Source organism: Peromyscus eremicus, chromosome X, assembly GCF_949786415.1.
Source record: "Peromyscus eremicus chromosome X, PerEre_H2_v1, whole genome shotgun sequence".
Lineage (NCBI taxonomy): Eukaryota > Metazoa > Chordata > Mammalia > Rodentia > Cricetidae > Peromyscus > Peromyscus eremicus.
Genome location: NC_081439.1, coordinates 53,299,069 through 53,319,580, shown reverse-complemented (window position 1 = coordinate 53,319,580; position 20,512 = coordinate 53,299,069). Strand labels below are relative to the sequence as shown.

Here is a 20,512-nt window from a genome sequence, read left to right as displayed (position 1 = left end):
GATCTCTTCTTAACCCTTCATTCTTTCCCCTTTCCTTTAAAAATGTTTTTAATTGAAATACATTTATGTTATTGTTTTTTTCTTTTACTCTAGCCCCACATTTGGTACCAAAATGTTGTTGGTTGTTTTTTACTCTTTTGGGAGCTCACTACCCAGATCCCAAATAGATCACACATGGAGGCTTATTCTTAATTATAAATGCCTGGCCTTAGCTTGGCTTATTTCTTGCCAGCTTTCCTTAACTTAAATCATCTCTGACTATCTTTTGCTTCTGGGCTTTTACCATTCTCTATTTCTGTATACCTTTTCTTTCCTTCTTACTTCATGTCTGGTTGTGTAGCTGAGTGACTGGGTGGCTGGCTCCTGAAGTCCTCCTCCTTCTTCTCTCATTCCTTCTCTCCCTCCTCCCAGATTTCTCCTTCTATATTTTCTTCTCTCTACCTGCCAACCTCACCTATTCTTTCTCCTGCCTTGCTATTGGCTGTTCAGTTCTTTATTAGACTATTAGGTGTTTTAGACAGGCGAAATAACACAGTTTCACAGAGTTAAACAAATGCAACATAAACAAAAGTAACACACCTTAAAGTAATATTCTACGACAGATTTACTTCACTTCCCCCCTTTTTCTCCCTCCAGCACTCCTTCCCTTGTTACCTTCCCTGATATTCCTGCCCCCAAATTGATAGCTTCCCTTTCTTTGATTTCCTTGATGATACTTGGGATAGAAACTAGGCACTCACATTTAGAAGGTCTGATTCTCTTGTCCCCGCAGAGAGCTGGGAGTCACACATGCTAAGCCAGTGCTTTATATCTCAATATAAAGCCCAGGATCCTATGCCCCAGGATCCCAACCTTGAGTTGTTTGATATGACCTTAAGCAAATTATTTACTCTAAAGATACTTTAACATCTAGTGTCTTTATGATCTCTTCATTGAACTGTTCTCACTTTATGCTTTGTTTTGTTTTTAGTTTAATTCTGTGACAGGGTCTCACTATGTAGCTCTCACTGGGCCAGAACTCACTATATAGACCAGGATGGCCTCAAACTCAGAGAGAACCTCCTACTTCTGCCTCTTAGAGTGCTGGGATTAAAGATATGAACCAAATCACCTGACTATTTCACTTAGGCGATTAGCTTAAGTTTTCTTAACTAGTTAGTAACAGAGTCTAGACTAGAACCTTGAGGTCTTTTTCTCGTTCTAGATATTCATCACTGAAGGGGAAATATTTGGAGGTGAGGGAGGTTCTCGGTTCTCTTATCCTCCTGAAATTAACTATTTTTCTATAATTCTGTTTCTCATATTGTCATGCTCATCTGTTTTCCATTTCCTGAAAGGTCTGGATGAAGAGAGGAAGACCAAAGTCATGCCAGGAAGGGCGGAAGTTCAAACTGAGGAAGTATTTGCTGCATGCAATCATGTTTAATGATTCGTTGCTATTAGGGACTGTTGGCAGCATCATGGTCCCCCCCCAGAGACCTTTCAAAGAGGCATCTGTTACCATTAGACATCTTAATTTATGTTATTCCTGCAAGAAGCACATTGGGTTAGATATGAATCGTGGAGTCTTCAAACTTTGCAATATTCTAAGCATATGCATGTGTTTGCATATTCATAAGATGCTCATACAGTGTTTAATTTGGGGTAAGAATCTCTTATTGGTGTTTCAAAGATTAAGACTATCAGGTAAATAGAGAAGTGGCATAGATCCTGAGTCCAGTATACTGTGCAGCCAAATGAGAGTATCACAGCACATCAACAGATGTGAACAGACTAATTCGTCTATTTACTAGTTGTGTGACATGGAATAATTTTGCCATTCTTAGCTGCAATTTTGACTGTAAAGTATGGGTAATAATTCTGTCCATGTTGTAAGGATTAAGTGAGATCAATTATAAAAAGTGCTTGATGGTGAAATGGTAGTTCCTTTACTGTGAGTCATTAATGTGAAAATTTAAACTGTCTTTATACATACTCCCTTTAACGTCTGCATTGTAAATTAAACCTTTGTGGTGCTTTAGATGAAAAACCCTCTTAGGCTCAATTGGAATGAAATTGTTCATAAACTCGCATATTTGAATACTTGGTCTCCAGTTGGTGTTACTTTGGGGCAGGGTATATAACCTTAAGGGAATACAGCCTTGCTTGCTGGGAAGTGTATCATTGGGCATGGGCTCTTACAGTTTACAACATTGCCCCATTTCCAGATTATTCTGTTATTTTATGTTTGGCACAGTGGCTGTGCCTTAATCCATTGCTATTTCAGCCAGCTATTTCGGACTCTACAGTTACTAGCCTGCTTTTCTGGCAGGGACTTGACTCTTAGGCCCCAGCCTGGTTGGAAATCTGTTCCCACAGGTACTGGTTCTGCCACTGCCACTAAAGGTAGCTTTAACTAAATCTCTATCATTCTATTTATAAATAAGACTTGAGATTCAAAGGCTGGGGTAAAAACCTGCTAGCTCAGAGAGTTTGAGTAGCACCTAGCTAAATTTCTGTCCTTTCTGGTGTCTCTGAAAAAGAGTATCCTTCCACTCCACCAAACAAAAGATGCCACGCCACTCCAAATCCCTCCATACTACTTCTAATACATCTCTTTATCTCTTCCAGATGCCCTCTGATGCACTATGATTACTTTCTGTCAACTAGTTGCTAACTCAGCCTTCTGACCCAAGGTTAATTTTATTTAATTAACACAAATGCAAACTCACACTGTGATTGAAAATTCCCCAACATTTCTCCCTTTTTGTCTAAATATAAAGGAAAGGTTTTAACTCTAACACAGTAAAACTATATACAATAAGAACAATTATCAAGTAAGGATTACGTTCACAATGGCCAGCCTAGTTGTATTTGGCAAATTCCAAGAAACCACTCTGTAATCTATCCTATCTTGGTGAGTCTACAGGTTTGTACCTAATTTATTTATTTATTTATTTTTATTTATTTATTTATTTATTTATTTATTTATTTATTTATTTATTTATTTTGGTTTTTCGAGACAGGGTTTCTCTGTGTAGCTTTGCGCCTTTCCTGGAACTCACTTGGTAGCCCAGGCTGGCCTCGAACTCACAGAGATCCGCCTGGCTCTGCCTCCCGAGTGCTGGGATTAAAGGCGTGCGCCACCACCACCCGGCACTTAATTTATTTTTTTTATTCTAACTTGTATTACCAACCAAAAACTATCTTTTTAGCCCTCAAAACATTTTCTTAGATAAACAATTTAAGCTTTTATGTCTCTGAACTTATACACTTTTTACTTCTTTTGGGAGTTTCTTTTCTGAATCTATTGACAAGGAAAACTTTAACTATTGCTATTCCATCTTCAACCCCACCAGAAACCCTAGAAAGATACAATATTACCTGAATAAACATGAAGCACAGAGCAAAAAACTTCCAAATCTATAGAAATAACAGAAGCAGCTGGCTGCCTAGACAGTCATCCAAGGTTCCTCTGCAATGTTGGGGCATTCATCTTTGGCCTATAGGCCTAGAATGTCTGACAGACTTTTCTGTGAAACAGGTATTTTGATGGACTGTTCTACCTCATCTTGGCAAAGTTTGGCTGTCGCCTTCTTTGTATCCTGCTTGTCCAATTTGGACAGTATACTGTCAGCAGTTGAGGCAAGTGTAGCAGGAATCTTAAAAGGTCTTATTAATTAAATCAAACCTGAGGCCAGTTATTGGGGTAAATGCTGGAAGATCAGAGAAGCAGAACAAGCCACAGCTTCCTCACCTCGCCAATTCCTCAGCTGATCCTGTGTCCTCAGACTGAAAGCCTCTGAGTCTTTATCCAGAATGAATCTAAGCTGAACTGTGCTGCTCAAAGGCCTGAAGCTTAACCAACTCTAGTTCCTGGTCCCCACGCCTTAAATACCTTTCTGCTTTCTGCTATCACTTCCTGGGATTAAAGGCATGTGTCACCATGCCTGGCTGTTTCCAATGTGGCCTTGAACTCACAGAGATCCAGAGGGATTTCTGCCACTGGAATGCTAGGATTAAAGGTGTGAGTGCCACCATTTTCTAGCCTCTGTATGTAGTGGCTGTTCTGTTCTTTGAACCCAGATAAGTTTATTAGGGTGTACAATATTTTGGGGAACACAATACCACCACAGGCAAGGGCAGTTTCTTGAAACAAACTCTAGATAGAGGTACTTTGATACCCATCATTCTTTTTTGAAGTAAATTGGTGCTGCCAGGAGCAGACTTGTCTCATTGTCATGCAAAGCCTTAGGTTATTAAAACATCTTAAATGCCATATTCTGTAGGTCTCTGGAGTGTTTGAAGACTACCTATCTCTCTAAAATATATCTCTGTTTAGCCTTGAAAACATACCTAACATAACTACAAATTTAATTATTATAGATGACTGACTACTTACCTGTATTTCTTAATTATACATTATATTTTTAAATGAGCTGTATAGGTACAATACCTTAAACAGGAGTAGAAACATATATGAGTATGTTCTAACAAAACTAACCTTAAATTTGTATCAATATACAAAACTCCATACCAGTATAAAATGTTTTAGATGAATGATTGATTTTTAGTTTAAGGTAGATCCAATAATCTATTCTTTTATCTTATCCTCTCTATATCCCTCCCTTTTTTTCAGAAAGAGATCTTCATTACCCCTTTCTGTTTATTAAGCATATCTTCTAAAGTGCAAGTAGATCTTTCTATAACTGCTTGTTTTATAGGATTGTGTGGTATATGTGTAATATTCTTTAGTTGTAGTATGCAAAAAACTGTTTTATTTTACTAGAGACATATGCTGGAGCATTGCCAGTCTTAATGTGTACAGGTATCCCCATAATGGCCATGACTTCTAGTAAATGTGTAAACTACAGAATCAAACTTTCCAGAACTTAAAGCAGTAGCCCATTGAAATTTTGAATATGTATCCACGGTATGTTGCACATATTTTAATTTTCTAAATTCTGCAAAATGAAACACATCCATTTGCCAAATTTAATTTATTTGAGTACCTTTTAGGTTACTTCCTGTAGGTAATGCAGTTTGATTATACAAAGAATAAGTAGGGCATTTCCTTCCGATTTCTTTGGCTTGTTGCCAAGTGATAGAATAATCTTTCTTCAAAACCTTGCTATTAACGTGGTGTTTCTTATGAAATTCTGAGGCTTCTAGCACATTTCCTACCAATAACTGATCAATTTTATCATTACCTTGCCTTAGAGGGCCTGCTAGACCTGTATGGGATCTGATATTTGTTATATACAAAGGATGATTTCTATTTCTGATTACTTGTTATAGTTGAATAAATAACAAAATTAATTCTGAATAATCTAGAATAATTTCAGCAGTTTGAATATGTAAAGCAACTCTTTCTGCATATTGAGAGTCAGTAACTATATTAAGTGGTTCTGGAAAATCTCATAATACTATGACAATAGCACATAATTATGATTTTTGAACTCAGTCATTAGGGCTTTGAACTACTTTACTTAATTTCCCTGATTTATAGCCTGCCTTTCCTGATTTATTTGCATCAGTATAGAATGTAGGAGCTCCAGAAATTGGTTCCTTTTATTATATGAGTGAAAATCCAATTAGTTCTTTTTGTAAACTGAAGTCTTTTGCTTTTGGGATATTTGTTGCTAATCTCTACCAAGGAATTACCGCAAGCTCTTTGCTAATGTTCACTTTCTGTCCATAATGATGCAATTTCAGCATTAGTAAAAGGTACCACAATTTCTACCGTGTCTATTCTTGCTAATTGATGAAGTATTAATTTTCCTTTCATAATCAATTCCAAAACCTTTTCTATATAGGTCTTTAATTTTTTACTCTGTTTGTTTGGTAAAAATATCACTCTAAGATATTATCTTCTCTCTGCATAAAAATTTCTGTAGGAGAGTGAGTAGAAGGTAAAATGACCAGAATAAAATCAAACTCTGGATCTAAGCAATCCACATGTGCATCCTGTAATTTCTTTTCTACCAGAGCCAATTCTCTCTCAGTCTTACCTGTTAGTTTTCTTGGACTATTTAAGTCCTTATCACCTTGTAACATTTAAAATAAATTGTTTAGTTTTTGAGTTGTTTATCTAATTGTAGGCCATAGCCAGTTAATATTTACCAGCAATTTTTGAAAATCATTAATGCTCATAATTGATCTCTTCTGACTTGTACTTTCAGTGGTTGAATTTTCCATAAATCTATCTTTTAATCTAAATAATTAATAAAATCTCTTTAGGAGCAATTTGTAATCCCCAAGAAGGCAAAATTCTCTTTATTTAATCAAGCATTTTTTCTAAAGTATCTGTGTCTGAATCAGTCAATAATATATCATCCATATAATGGTAAAATATAGGTTGATGAAACTGTTTAAAAATTAGTTCTAATGGCTCTTATACAAAATATTGACACAAGTTGGGGCTGTTTAACATTCCTTATGGAAGAATTTTCCAGTGGTACCTTTTTAACAGGCTGGGAATTATTATAAATAGGCACTGTGAAGGCAAAATTTTCTGTATCCTGTTCTTGTAAAGGTGTACTAAATGCAATCTTTTAAATCAATTCCTATAACCGACCATCCCTTAGGTAGTAAAGAAGGCAAGGGAATTCCACACTGTAAAGAGACCATTGGCTGAATTACCCTATTTATGGCTTTTAAATCTGTTAACATTCTCCATTTTTCCAGGTTTCTTTTTAATAACAAATATGGGAGAATTCCAAGGACTGGTCAATTCTTCAATCTGTTTAACATTTTGTTGCTCTTGTACCAACTGTTCTAATGCCTGTAATTTTTCTAACATCAAAGGCCATTGTTCCACCCACAATGGTCTATCAGTTAACTATTTTAAAGATAAGGCTGTTGGTTCCTTTGAAAGATCAGCAGCTGTTGTGCCCTGCTTATGTACAATGTTAACAGTTAGTGACTGTTCTTGATAATACCTTTTAATGTTTTTCTCAGAGGCATATATTAATTTAGTTTTTTTTCTGAGATTAGAGGAATGTTAATCTGTGTTTTCCATTGCTGCAACAAATCATGTCCCCATAAATTCATTGCTATGTTAGCCACATATGGTTTTAATTTTCCTATCTATCCTTCTGTACCTATATATTCAACCTATCTTTCACTTTGTTTTTGTTTTACCTAAGATAAAATTCCAATTCCTAGAAATTGAACATTTACCTCCTGAAGAGGCCAAGCTGGATGCCAGGATTTCAGTGGAATTATTGTTAAATCTGCACCAATCAAATCCTCAATTTCAATGCCATTTATTTGTATTTTTAGCTTTGGCCTTTGATCGTTTATAGAAGTTTGCCAAAGTCCTTGTTTTATTATCTCTTCTGAATTTTTTTAATCTACTGATGTTGTTATGTCATCCAGAGCAGTATAGTTTTTAACAACATATGGTGATATTTTATTTGTGCTGAAATGTGGTGATATTTTATTTGTGCTTTAATAAATAAAGCTTGCCTGGAGATCAGAGGAAAAAGCAATCCATTATAAGTAAATAAAGTCAGACAACACTAGCACACACCTTTAATCCTATCACTTGGCAGGCAGGGATCTGTCTGGATCTCTGAGTTCAAGGCGACACTAGAAACAGAGTCAGATGTGGTGGCACACGCCTTAAATTCCAACACTAGTTAACTATGGAGGTCTGGAGGTCTGTACAGACAGACAGGAAGTGACAGAGATGGGCAGGAAGAGGAAGTGATGTAGCTGTACAGAGAGCAAATCAGATGGCAGAACAGCAAGGCATATAGGCATTGGTAGATAGGAAGTATCTCTCATTTGGAAGCTGTGGAGTTGGTGAGGTAAGGTTAGCTGTGGCTGTTCCTATTTCTCTGATCTCTCTCAGGCTTTAATCACAATTTCTGGCTCCGAGATTTTTATTTAATAAGACTGTTTAGAAATTTGTCTACAACAACGGCATTAATTTTTTTAAATTCTTCTGTAGAGGGATTTCTCCAATGCTGTCAGGGAGTGATTGAACCAAATTCGACATTCAGGCCTGCTAGAGGCCCTCTAAATCATTTCCCAATGGCAAAGAATTATCTTGCCTGTCTCATGTTAATCTTGCATTCATTAGTCCAATGGTGGCCTTTGCCACATGTTCTAATAGTCCAGAAGGCTGGGGCTTCTGTTTGGATTATCTCTAGAAGAAACATTGTTTCTAGGAACACCTTGCATACAATCCCATTTCAGATGACCTTGTTTACCATAATTAAAATTTCTGACCTTTTGGTTTTTCTTAAAATTTTAGAAATCACTTCTTTTATCCAGGCATCATCATAAGTGTGAGATCCAATATCAGCTGTGTTTCAGATCTGTTCATCTGTTGGTGCTGATCTTGTCTTTAAAGTCTGAATCACCCTTTTGCATTCTGAATTAGCATTTTCAAAAGCTGAAGAGTTGATTTTTTTTTCACTCTTTGGGGGCCTACCACCCAATTCCCAAATAAGTACACAGGAGTCTTATTCTTACTTAAGAATGTCTGGCCTTAGCTTGGCTTGTTTCTAGCCAGATCTTCTAACTTAAATTATCCTGTTTCTCTTTTTCTACATTTTGCCTCTGGCCTTTTTACCTTTCTTTATTCTATCTTTCCTTCTTACTCTGTGGCTGGCTGTGTAGCTGAATGGATGGCTCCTGTCATCCTTCTCCCCATCTCTTGAGCCTGGATTTCTCCTTCTATTTATTCTCTCTCACTGGCAGCCCCACCCATTTCTCTCTCCTGTCTTGCTATTGGTTGTTCAACACTTTATTAGACCAATCAAATGTTTCAGATGGACAAAGTAACACAGCTTTACAGAGTTAAACATATGCAACATAAAAGAATGCAACACATCTTTGCATCATTAAACAAATATTCCACAGTATAAATGAATGTAACACATCTTAAACTAATATTCCACAACACAAAAATTCAATTAATATTTGTCTAACTTCTGGATCTGATATTCTATTTACAGCTGATGTCAATCTTTATAAAAAATCAGTGAAGGCTTCTTTTGGGCCTTGTAAAATTTTAATAAATGACTCAGTCCTCTTTCCTGATTCTTCAATTCTGTCCCAAACATTCAAAGCTGCTATACGGCATAGAACCAAGATGTGATCATAAAATATAGACAAGGTTAATTTTATTTAATTAATGCAAATGCAAACTTGGGATTCACAATGTGGTTGACTATCCCTCAACATTACTCTGCTTCATATTTCTGCTTCACAATTACGTTTGAAGATGCAGTTTCTCAGCTTCCTACACCAGCTACCTGCTCCATGCCTTCCCCACCATCATGGAATCATAAGACAAAATAAAATCTTTCTTCCATGAATTGCTTTTTGGCCATGGAATTTTTTATTATAGCCACAAAAAGTAACTAATAAAACCTTGTAAGATTTAGAAACCTTAGATTTGTGTCTTTGTATAATTCTTTTGTTTTTGGAGTTTTTGAGAAATATTGCTGTGACAGCTCAGGCTAGTCTGGAACTCACAATCCATATTCCTTAGCCTCCTGAGTGCCACCATTCCCAGGAAACTTTTTTTATTGTGCTTCAAGACTTGTTAATATTGCCTTCTCTGTCCAATCCAAGACAGGAAGCAGAGACAACTTCCCTAGGTGAAAGTTTTAGTTCTTAGGTGCCTATTGAAAGTCAGTGACTCTCTGTGTTGTGGCTCTCTGTCAAATTGCAGAACTGTGTTATTTTAATCCATACTATAAACTATTACTGAAGACCTGAGAGCATATCTTAATGTTAGAACATAGAGCACTTGCCTTGTGTGCTGAACATTTTCATGTCAACTTGATACAAGCTAGAGTCATTTTGGAAAAAGGGACCTCAATTAATAAAATGTCCCCACTAGACTGGTCTATGGGCAAACCTGTGGTTCATTTTCTTGATTGATGATTTATGTGTGAGAGCCCAGCTCACTATGTGCAATACTGCCCCTGGACTGGTGGTTCTGGATGCTTGAAAAAGGCATGCTGAGGAAACTAGTAAGCAGCACTCCTTTATGATTTCTGGATCAGCTCCTGCCTCTAAGTTCCAGTCCTGGTTTCCTTCAGTGATGGACTATGCCATGGAACTATAGGCTAAAATAAACCCTTGTCTCCCAAGTTGTTTAAGCTCATGGTGTTTATCATAGCAATATAAACCCTAAGACATATACATGAGGCCCTGGGTTGAGCAAACCTAGCATTACTATCACTCCCATCACAGAAAAAAAAGTCCTGAATTATTGTTCTGTTTTCAATTTTTTGAGGTCATCATTTTCATCATTTTTAATAATCACCATAGTAAGTCTTTTCTTTGTATTCCCATGAAGGGCCCTCATATGTTGCTGTATGCAAAGGTCTTATTTCCTACTGACAGCAGCGTCACGATCATGTACAAAAGAGTCATTAATACCTTGTCCACACAGAACTCCCTGTGCTGTATTCTGGGGCCACAGACACTGGTGCAAGTGGGTGGAGACAGTAATATAAGCTCATATTCTCCCCCAAAGCAGGAGGGAGAGAGAGAAACAGCTGTCAACTTCACAGCTGGTTTTGTCAACCCAAGTGATCCCAATTTCATCTGGCCAGAAAAAGAGCCTCCTCAGTGCATGGAAGATTTGCTGAACCAGAACCAATGTCTTAAACCTTTGGCAGCTCATGTTAACTTTGTCCAGAGAGGACAGAAGTTGATTGGCTCTGCCTGCCTGGACATAGTGTTCTCTAGACATTTGTCATGCTCTTTGAGTGCCCTATCCAACTGCTTCCTCACAACAGGTTTTCTTGGTGGAGCTATGCAAAGCACATGAAACATTTTTCGTTGGACACATGTTTTCTTCAGCACTCACTTCAGTACATAACTAAGAAAGAATGGCTTTTTTTCAGTCGAAAAGAAAGATAGACCCTTGCAAAAACATAAGAAACAGTAATCTCAGCCAGACATGGCATGGTGGTGCATGCCCATAATCCAAGCACTTGGGTGACTGAGGAAGGAGGATTTTAAGGTCAATCTGAGCTATATAGCAAAGCTCTGTCGAAAAACCAAACCAATATAGAAGAAACAGCACTCTCCATAGGTAATTTGTGTTTTGTTTATTCTGACTATTTATAAAAAGTGATGTTAGCTTATTGTCAGCGCTCATTTTTATAAAGTGAAAGGCAAAATTGTGTTTTAAGGTATATTTCTAGCCCTTCCTGGTGTATGAGGGCCATGAAAGCTGGTTCCAATGGCCTTGTCTTCTCTAGATTGCCTCAGGGCAATGCCCGTGCCTGACACAAGCTTATTTTCTATATTTTGTCTAACACAGATAAAAGAATTTGTATAACTAGAATGCTAAATGTATGCTTACAAAGAAAGCCTTAAAAGTAAAAGGAAAACTGTAGTTTGTTTATAGCTTTCATACTTTGATAGTTTGTTCTCCTTATGTTTTGTGTAGCAGTCTTAGTGCATATAAATGGTATTATAGTATTCTCATATACATATGATGGAGCAACCATGTTTCTTGTTTCTAGATTGTGTTAGAGTGAACAAAATACTGATGTAATGCATATAATTCTACAATTCTTTTCATCCCTATCTTCTTTTCCTCCTATTTATCCACTCTTTTCTAAAATTTTCATTCTTCCTCACAAACTTCTGAATGCTGATTTATGTTATTATTTTATGTATATAATGCTGAGGGATCAGAGGAGGGAGTCCTAAACCCAGACTAGGATATTGGGGCATTGAGAAAGACATAGAAAAGACTCCATTGAATAAAGGGATAGGATCTTGAAGGATGAGTTATAGTTGGCCAGTGAAGTAGAAGGAGGAAAAAAAGAAGTAGAGGGCACATTTTGTACAAAGACAGAAGGTTGTTCCATATCACTGTCTTTGCTGGATACTTTTCTGTCAACTTGACAAATGCTAAAGTCATCCAAGAGGAGGGAACCTCGATTAAGAGAATGCTTCCATAAGATCAGGCTGTAGCAAGCCTTTAGGGCATTTTCTTAGTGATTTGTGAGGGAGGGCCCAGCCCATTGTGGGTGGTGTCATCCCTGGGCTGGTGGCCCTGGGTTCTATAAGTAAGGAGGCTAAGCAAGCCAGGGGAGCACCCCAGTAAGCATCACTTCTTCCTTGCCTCTGCATCAGCTCCTGCCTCCAAGTTCTTGACCTTTTTGAATTCCTGTACTGACTCCCTTCAATGATGAACTGTGATGTGGAAATGTAAGTTAAACTCTTACCTCCCCAAGTTACTTTGGTCATGGTGTTTCATCTGAACATTAGTAATCCTAATTAAGACATCATCTCTCTCAAGGTGTATAAACTGAGTCCAGTAGTCAATGCTGGCTTTAAGTAAAGATATTTTAAGTAGTTTGTTCTACCTCTTAATGGCTGGGTGTCCTTGGATAAGCAACTTAATACCTCTGAGGTTTGGTGTTTTCATTTTTAAAACAATAGTACTATCCAGCACATTTTATAATGCTAGTAAATAACATATGAAAAATACCAGAATGAAAATAAATTACTTTTAGGAGCATAAATACAAAATTCCTAAATAAAATGTTAGCTTTCTGAATCTTACAGTAATGAAAATATACCATGAGAGGCCTAGAGAGATGGCACAGAGGTTAAGAGCACTTGCTGCTCTTCCAGAGGACCTGAGTTCAGTTCCTAACACCCACATTAGGTGGTTCACATGTGTCTGTGACTCCAGCTCCAAAGGACCCAATCAATGTCTCTGGCCTCTGCTGGCACCTGTACTCATGTGCACATACTTCCCCCATACACATACAAAATTAAAAAAATATTAAAAATAAATCTTAAAAAATATATCACAACCAGGTAGTGCTTATCTCAGACCCTTCCCTCAAAATCAGCCTTGGAAACGAAGCAGTGGTTTCCCATCATTATTCATGTAAAGAAAATAAATATATTTGTCTTAGTAAATCTAGAACTGAAGATGAATTCATTAGTTCAGTAATGATTGCATGATAAAAACCTAAAGTCAACATTAGTTTGTGGAGAAACTTTAAATATATTCTCTTATGTGAAGAAGAAGATAAGGGTACCCATTCCCATAGTGCTGTTTAACCAGATTCTGCAGGGCCTCAACTGGTGCTGTAAGAATGGGAATTTATTTAGTAATGTGTCAATATGAGAATATAAATTGCCAGACTTTGCAGATGATTTAACCACTTAATGCAAAAATATTATCATCAATTATTAGTGCAAGCCTTATATGAAATTTAGACAGCATGATGATTATAAGTCATTTATGAAAATCAATATTGTTTTCTACATTTGCCATATTTAGCCAATATTAGTGACACCTTTTATATTAATAATAAATACTTTAAAACATGTGTGATATTTCATGCTTGCAAATGTTTTGCCTTATTATTTTACAGATGTTAATTCAATTCAAATTAAGCTGTAAATTCAAATTTAGTTTAATTTTTATCCTAGCAGTTATTTGAAAGTCTTAAAATTCACCCACAGTCTACCTTAAAAAAGGAATTCTTACCAGCATGAAATGCTGTTTTTTTTTTATTGGTACCACATCATTCAAAGTCAACACGGTGAAAAGAGTCTGCAGTGCTGCCAGCATTGTCTTCTAAATTACCTTAATAGTTCATCAAGCATGAATACTTAGTGGCTTTTCTAGCCCAACTTCCCCAAAGTCCTTACATAGCCCTCCCTACATACACACGGTGAGGTGTCTGGCTCAGCTGTGCTCCACTCTCTGGTACCAGTCTCTGCCTTAGTTAGGTTTCTATTGCTGTGATAAAACACCATGAGAAAAAAGCAACTTGGGGATGGAAGCATTTCTTTGGCTTCCATATCACGGTCCATCACTCAGGGAAGCCAGGGTGGAACTCAAGGCCGGAACCCGGAGGCAGGGACTGAAGAAAAAGCCATGAAGGAGTGCCTTTTACTGGCTTTCTCCTCATGGCTTGTTCCACCTGCTTTCTTATACATCCCAGGACCACTTACCCACGGGTGGCACCCACTCAACAGTAAGCTAAGCCATCCCACATCAACCGTTAATCAAGAAAATGTCACACAGACATGTCTACAGGCAATCTGATGGAGGCATTTTCTCAACTGAGGATCCTCTTCCCAAATAACTCCTGTTAAGCTGAGAAAAAAATCATGACAATGAGTCTGTGACAAATGTGTACTGTCAGCGTTTCTTTAGAAGCTCTGTGACGGATACTTGTACTGAACAGCAGAGAAGTTAATTACATTTCCTCCCCAAGGAGAGTGAAGGCTGAGTCCTCCACCCCCTCCGTAAAGCTAGCTGTGAATTCTTGTTTCCTATCTAAATCTTCCCGGATTTCTCTCCATCAGCTTTTAATATGCAGCAGTAAATACTTAAATAACACCAAATAATTTATTCAAAGAAGTAGTCCTTGATTCCTATTGTCTCGGAATGGAGGCTGTTTGAAGTCATTCAGATTCATACAGATTAACCTTTCCTGGCTATATTTACTTCATGTTTGTGTTCCTTTTTTCTCTTTGAAAGATCAAATAAATGATAACCATATGTGAAGGGAAGAAAGGGTGTTCAACAACAGAGAACTCCCCACCCCAGTGCCATTTTTGGAGTTTGCAGAGGCTTCGGCTCTACCAGTAGGAACTGCCTTTTTTGCAGGTAGAATGACTTGGGGTTATAGTTGAGGAAATCAAAACCGCCTCGATCAGTGCAAAGGAGCACATTCTTCACTGGCTGTAGTTTTTCTTTCCTTCCCAGGAGCTGCAGGAACTGACCACAGGAAACCTGAATCTTCCCTTCTCATTTCTGAGTCCATGGTATTAAACCATAGAAGTTTAATGCAAAGCTTCTGTTCCATGTCTAGGAGAGGAAGAAGAAATTTGAAAAGGATGGTGAGAGGTTTTACTCATTACTGGACCGGCACTTACATCTGTCATCCAAAAAGAAAGAGTCTCAGTTGCTAGAGGTACGTTGTTTACCATGTCTATCCCTGACTCCGTCTTGTGCTGTGCCTTAGAAACCGCAGTCATTTCTGCTTGTGAGCTTTCTCCATAAAATGGCTCATCAGGAGCAATGGAAACATTTACAGGGAGTACCTGAGGCTTAGGCCCCAGGCTCTCTGAGTCTCGAGCCAGTTCCTCCACTAACTTCCCCTGTTAAGGAACTTTATTCCTGGCGCCAGTCCCACTGTGTGAAAGAGTCATAATCAAGTATCTCCAGTGTCACTTTCAATTCCAAGTTCCTAAGTCTGTGATTCTAGATTCTATGTTCGGATAGATTTCAGCTAGTATTGGATTTGGTATAGAAGGAGCAGATATTTTCCCTTTGTGGTACCCCATTGCCTGCTTTGGTGGAGGAAGGAAATGCTGCACCCCGGCTGCTGCTTCTATGAGACTTACAGTGGCTACGATTCTCTCAAGCCACTGTTTACTAGATATCTACCAAATCATCTTTACACTGGGTGGAACACGACTACAGGGACACGAATACAATGTCCTTGTCATTCTACACCTTATAGCTAGGATTCTAAGTTAAGAATGTTCATTAATCTCATAGCAGCGAGGCTCTTTCTGTACTGTAAAATGTTTGTTTATTAATAGTCTTGAGGGACCTGGGGAATGAGAAGGTGAAGACTTAAGCCTGGATGAGGAATCTTCTCTGTGGAAGAAAGGTGCCTTTCCAATTTGGATAATCATTTTTAAAAAGATAAAATGTATGACAAATAGAAATGGAGAAATTGCCCTAGACCAAAGCTAGTAGCCTCAAGGCTGAAAGGCATGAGAGACTCTTGACAAGTTATTTGTTCAGAACTGATGTTACTCTAAAAGACTAGTGAAAGATAAGATAGTGTAGTCAAATGCAGTGGGCTCACATCTTGACTAGTGCAACAACAGTAAAAAAAGGAGGAGGAAGGAAGGAAGAAAGAAAGAGAAAAGAAAAACATGGCCACGACATTAAAGCGTGGAGAAATATTTATTATCTGTAGCAGGTAAGGAGAGCACCGGGATAATTTCCAAAGTGATGCTGTCTAAACAGAAGGAGGGTGAGGGAACTTTTAGAGAGGCTATTTTAATAGTGGCTCTCTGTGCAAAGCTGCATGTGCAGACAGTGTGGCTTTTCTCAAATACCTGTTCCCCAGACAGTCTAGAATTATAACTCATGTTAGGCAGGGAGTGCCTATGTTACCAGGCCCAACGGAAACCTAGGGCTATCATCAGTCTCTAGAACACCGTCTCTGGCAGCTCTTTTTACTCTATTGTTAGAGCTTATCGAAAGAGGAATTTCATGTACCCTTTGCAAAACTGCTACGGAGTCCCTTAGTAACTTATATAAAGTTTCTTCTAGACTGGATCTCTCACACCTTTCCTCTTTGGTGACTTTTCTTTGTACTCTTTCATTGAAATAAATGCTATCTGGGATTATGACTATATGTTGAATCCCCAGTCCTGTGAGTCCTCTCAGTGACTACCAAATCTGAGGATAGTCATAGGGACCCATGGGGATACAGTCCATATGTTGGTGGTTTTGCTATGAAGGCATCTAGAGTATTTTAGTGGTTTTGTGCACTAAACATCCTTGTTTGCACTTTGTGGGGGCTTTTGGTGTTTTAAAACAGGGTCTCACCCAGAATGTCCCCATATTCTCAGAAGTCTCCCTGTGTCTGCCTCCTAAGTGCTGGGATTGTAGGCATGAGCCAGCATACCCAGCCTTTGTTGACATTTCTGATGAGCCGGGCTGCAGCCATTGTTCTGTTTATTAAAAAATGAAGTAAGGGAAATTGAGTCACTCTTATTAAATGAAGAGGTTTTATTTTTTGAAGCTATTTTAAAGCTAGGTGTAGTAGATAATTGTTATAATCTCAACACTCAAGAGGCTGAGGCAGGAGGATTGCTGTGAGTTTGAGGGCAGTCTAGGTTACATAATCAATTTTATATAGTGAGACTCTGTCTCAGAAATGAAGAAAAAGAAAGAAGAATTGAAGAGATGGAGGAAGAGAGAGAGAGAGAGAGAGAGAGAGAGAGAGAGAGAGAGAGAGAGAGAGAGAGAGAGAGAGAGAGAGCGAGCTGGAATTGTAGCTCAGAAGTTCAAGGCCATCCATGGCTATATAGAGAGTGTGGGTCCAGCCTAGGATACATAAAACCCTGTGCCCCAAAAGGAAACAAAGAAAGAATCATGTCATTTCTAAATCACTTTTCTGTTTTATTGTTACATTGTCTCATCTCTCAGAATAGTGTGAAAGATGTCAAGAGACACTGTGTAGGGTAGGTCTAGGCTTTTTTCTGGGGAGGGAAGACAGGGCAAGGAGGAGTGTGTACTGGGCTATAACCCAGACAAGTTTCTTTCCTTTCACTTTTATTTGATGATTATAAATTCACATGTGGTTATAACAAATGAGACAGATTTCATGTAACTTAAAGAAAAAAATGAAAGAACAGAGTAGAACTGTTCTACTGAACTCTGTAGAAAGTACAGAGATGAAGTATTGGATCCCTGACACACATTGTCACTATTATTAAGATCCTGGGCTTATTTATTACAATTGGTGAGCAAATGGGTATTGTGTTCCGTAGGATATGGATTGTTTGTTTTTACTTTGTTGGATTTGGAACCTTGCACATGCTAGGCAGGAACTGTGATACTGAATTACTCCTCTTTTAGCCCCATTCTGTGGGATTTGACAAGTGTATAATGACACGTGTCCAGTGTAGTATCATGGAGATTAGCTTCACTGTTCTAAAATTCTCTTGTCTCCATGCTTGTTCATCTCAAATCCCTGGCAGCCACTGATCTTCATATTTTTGTCTTTTCTATAATGTCATGTTGTTGGAATCCTACAGCATGGAGCCTTTCATATTGATTTATTTAGCAATATGTGTCTATTCCTATATTTTTATGACTTGATAGCTAGCTCATGTCTTTTCAGGGCTGTTGTCTGGTTGTACCACATATGTATCTTATATTCTATGGAAGGATATTTTTTCTTTTGAATTTTGGCAGTTATTAATATGGCCATGGTAAATATTCATGTGTAGATTTTGTTGAGGTTGTTTTGGTAAATGCTATAGAGTACAAAAGTCGGGTTGCATTGTAAGCAAATGATTTATTTTTTAAGAATCTGCTATTTTCCAACATGTACCATTCTTCTTTCCGACTAGCTCTAAAACTTTCTTTTGCTTGATGTTCTTATCAGCATTTGCTGTTGTCAGTGTTTTTACTGTTAGCCACTCTAATAGGTGTGCAGTGGTATCACATTTCTGTTGTCATTTGAAATTTCCCAGTGACATGCAATATTGAACCCTTTCCATTTTACTGTAGTTGCTTACAATCCATGGTCTCATCATTCTGCAGCCTCTGCCTTCTCTTTGTTAGTTTCTGATGCTTGTTCTCTTGCTTCTGATTTTTTTGTGCCTTTTTGCTTTTCTGCTCAAAAGGCAGACAGGATGTTTGGATAAAGAAACTGAAGAAAGTGCTTAGTGTGAGCTTTCATGCATATTTGGATAGGACTTAAGTTGGTCTTAGTTCACTGTTGCTGTAGTTCCTTTGCAGCCCTTGCCTTGTCTTTGTCTTTTCTTAGCAACTTATTCTTGAATTGGGTAGTAGTTCTTCTGTGAGTGTGGTGATCCCCTAGCATTGAGCACCTTTCACTTCCAGTGTCTGTTCCGATGGAGTTCCGATTCTCTCCATTCACCTCTAGTCCAGTTTTTGCAGCGGCACTTAATCCCCATGACTTTAATTTTCTGTTGGATTTGAGAAGAAAGGTTTTCCAACGTGAGTGTTTTCCCTGATCTGAAAGTCAGTTTTGTAACTCCCAAGCTTCCTCCATGCTAGACTAGAAATAGAAAGCCTAGTCTTTAATCTTCTAGTTTCATATTCCCTCTCTGTAAAATAAAGTGAAATAGAATTAAAGAAAACAATAGACATAGGATATTTGCCTCTTTAGCTGTAGAATTTTACTGATTCGATCATTCCTGATTTTTCAAAATGACCATGCCACATATGACATTTGTTGCCCTCTTTCTACAGGCAGACCTCCAAGTGGATAAGGAAAGGCACAATTTCTTTGAATCCTCTCTTGATTATGTCTATCAAATCCAGGAAGTTCAAGAATCCAAGAAGTTCAATATTGTGGAGCCAGTAAGTTTTATCTGTTGGTGAATATTCTAAAATAAAATTTCCCAAATCTTCCAGTGAATGTGGAGAACTTTGGTCATAAATTGGAATCTCAAAGAATAAAAATGTCAGTGCATGCTCAATAATATAACATCAGCACATAGGCTTGTATTTTCTTGCTCTTTTAGAAATGTTCACTTTCTTCCTTACCACATTTACACTATTTTGCTTTCTAGTTATATCCATTTTCTTTCTTCATTTTTCTTGATTCAATCCCTCCCCAAATTTCTGTCACACTTTATTTTTTTTCTTGTTTAAAGCATCACCCTTTACAATAGCCATAAATAATATAAAATACCTTGGGGTATTTTATTATTGACTAAGCAAGTGAAAGACCTGTATGACAAGAACTTTAAGTCTCTGAAGAAAGAAATTGGAGAATATATCAGAAAATGGAAAGATCTCCCATGCTCATGGATAGCTAGGATTAACATAGTAAAAATGACAATCTTATCAAAAGCAATCTACAGATTGCATGCAATCCCCATCAAAATCCCAACACAATTCTTCACAGACATGGAAAGAACAATACTCAACTTCATTTGGAAAAACAGAAAACTCAGGATAGCTAAAAGAATCCTGCACAACAAAGTCACCTCTGGAGGCATCACCATCCCTGACATCAAGCTGTGCTATAGAGCTACAGTAATAAAAACAGCTTAGTATTGACATAAAAACTGACATGTGGACCAGTGGAATTGAATTGAGGACCCTAACAACCCACACACCTATGAACATCTGACTTTTGATAAAGAAGCCAAAACTGTACAATGGAAAAAAGAAAGCGTCTTCAACAAATGGTGCTGGCATAACTGGATGTCAACATGTAGAAGACTGCAAATAGATCCATATCTGTCACCATGCACAAAACTCAAGTCCAAGTGGAATAAAGATCTCAACATAAATCCAGTTACACTGAACCTGATAGAAGAGAAAGTAGGAAATAGTCTTGAACACATTGGCACAGGAGACCATTTCCTAAATATAACACCAGTAGCACAGACACTGAGAGCAACAATTAATAAATGGGACCTGCTGAAACTGAGAAGCTTCTGTAAGGCAAAGGACACAGTAAATAAGACAAAATGATAGCCTATAGAATGGGAAAAGATTTTCACCAACCCCACATCTGACAGAGGGCCGATCTCCAAAATATATAAAGAACTCAAGAAACTAGACATCAAAGTAATGAACAATCCAATTAAAAAAATGGGCTACAGAGCTAAACAAAGAATTCTCAAAGGAAGAATTTCAAATGGTCAAAAGATATTTAAAGAATTGCTCAGCATCCTTAGTCATCAGGGAGATGCAAATCAAAACAACTCTGAGATACCATCTTACACCTGTCAGAATGACTAATAAAAAAAGCACTGCAGACAGCTTATGTTGGAG

General features: G+C 37.7%; 1 protein-coding gene across 1 annotated transcript in view; it reads left to right on the top strand.

Annotated features, from left to right (window-relative positions):
* The window catches only part of Ophn1 (oligophrenin 1), a 348,861-nt gene that overhangs the window by 174,689 nt on the left and 153,660 nt on the right, over positions 1 to 20,512 (top strand). Inside the window, exons 6-7 of the mRNA XM_059250481.1 lie at positions 14,814 to 14,915; positions 18,974 to 19,084. Coding sequence (XP_059106464.1) covers positions 14,814 to 14,915; positions 18,974 to 19,084 — 213 coding nt within the window. The remainder of the gene's footprint in view (positions 1 to 14,813; positions 14,916 to 18,973; positions 19,085 to 20,512) is intronic.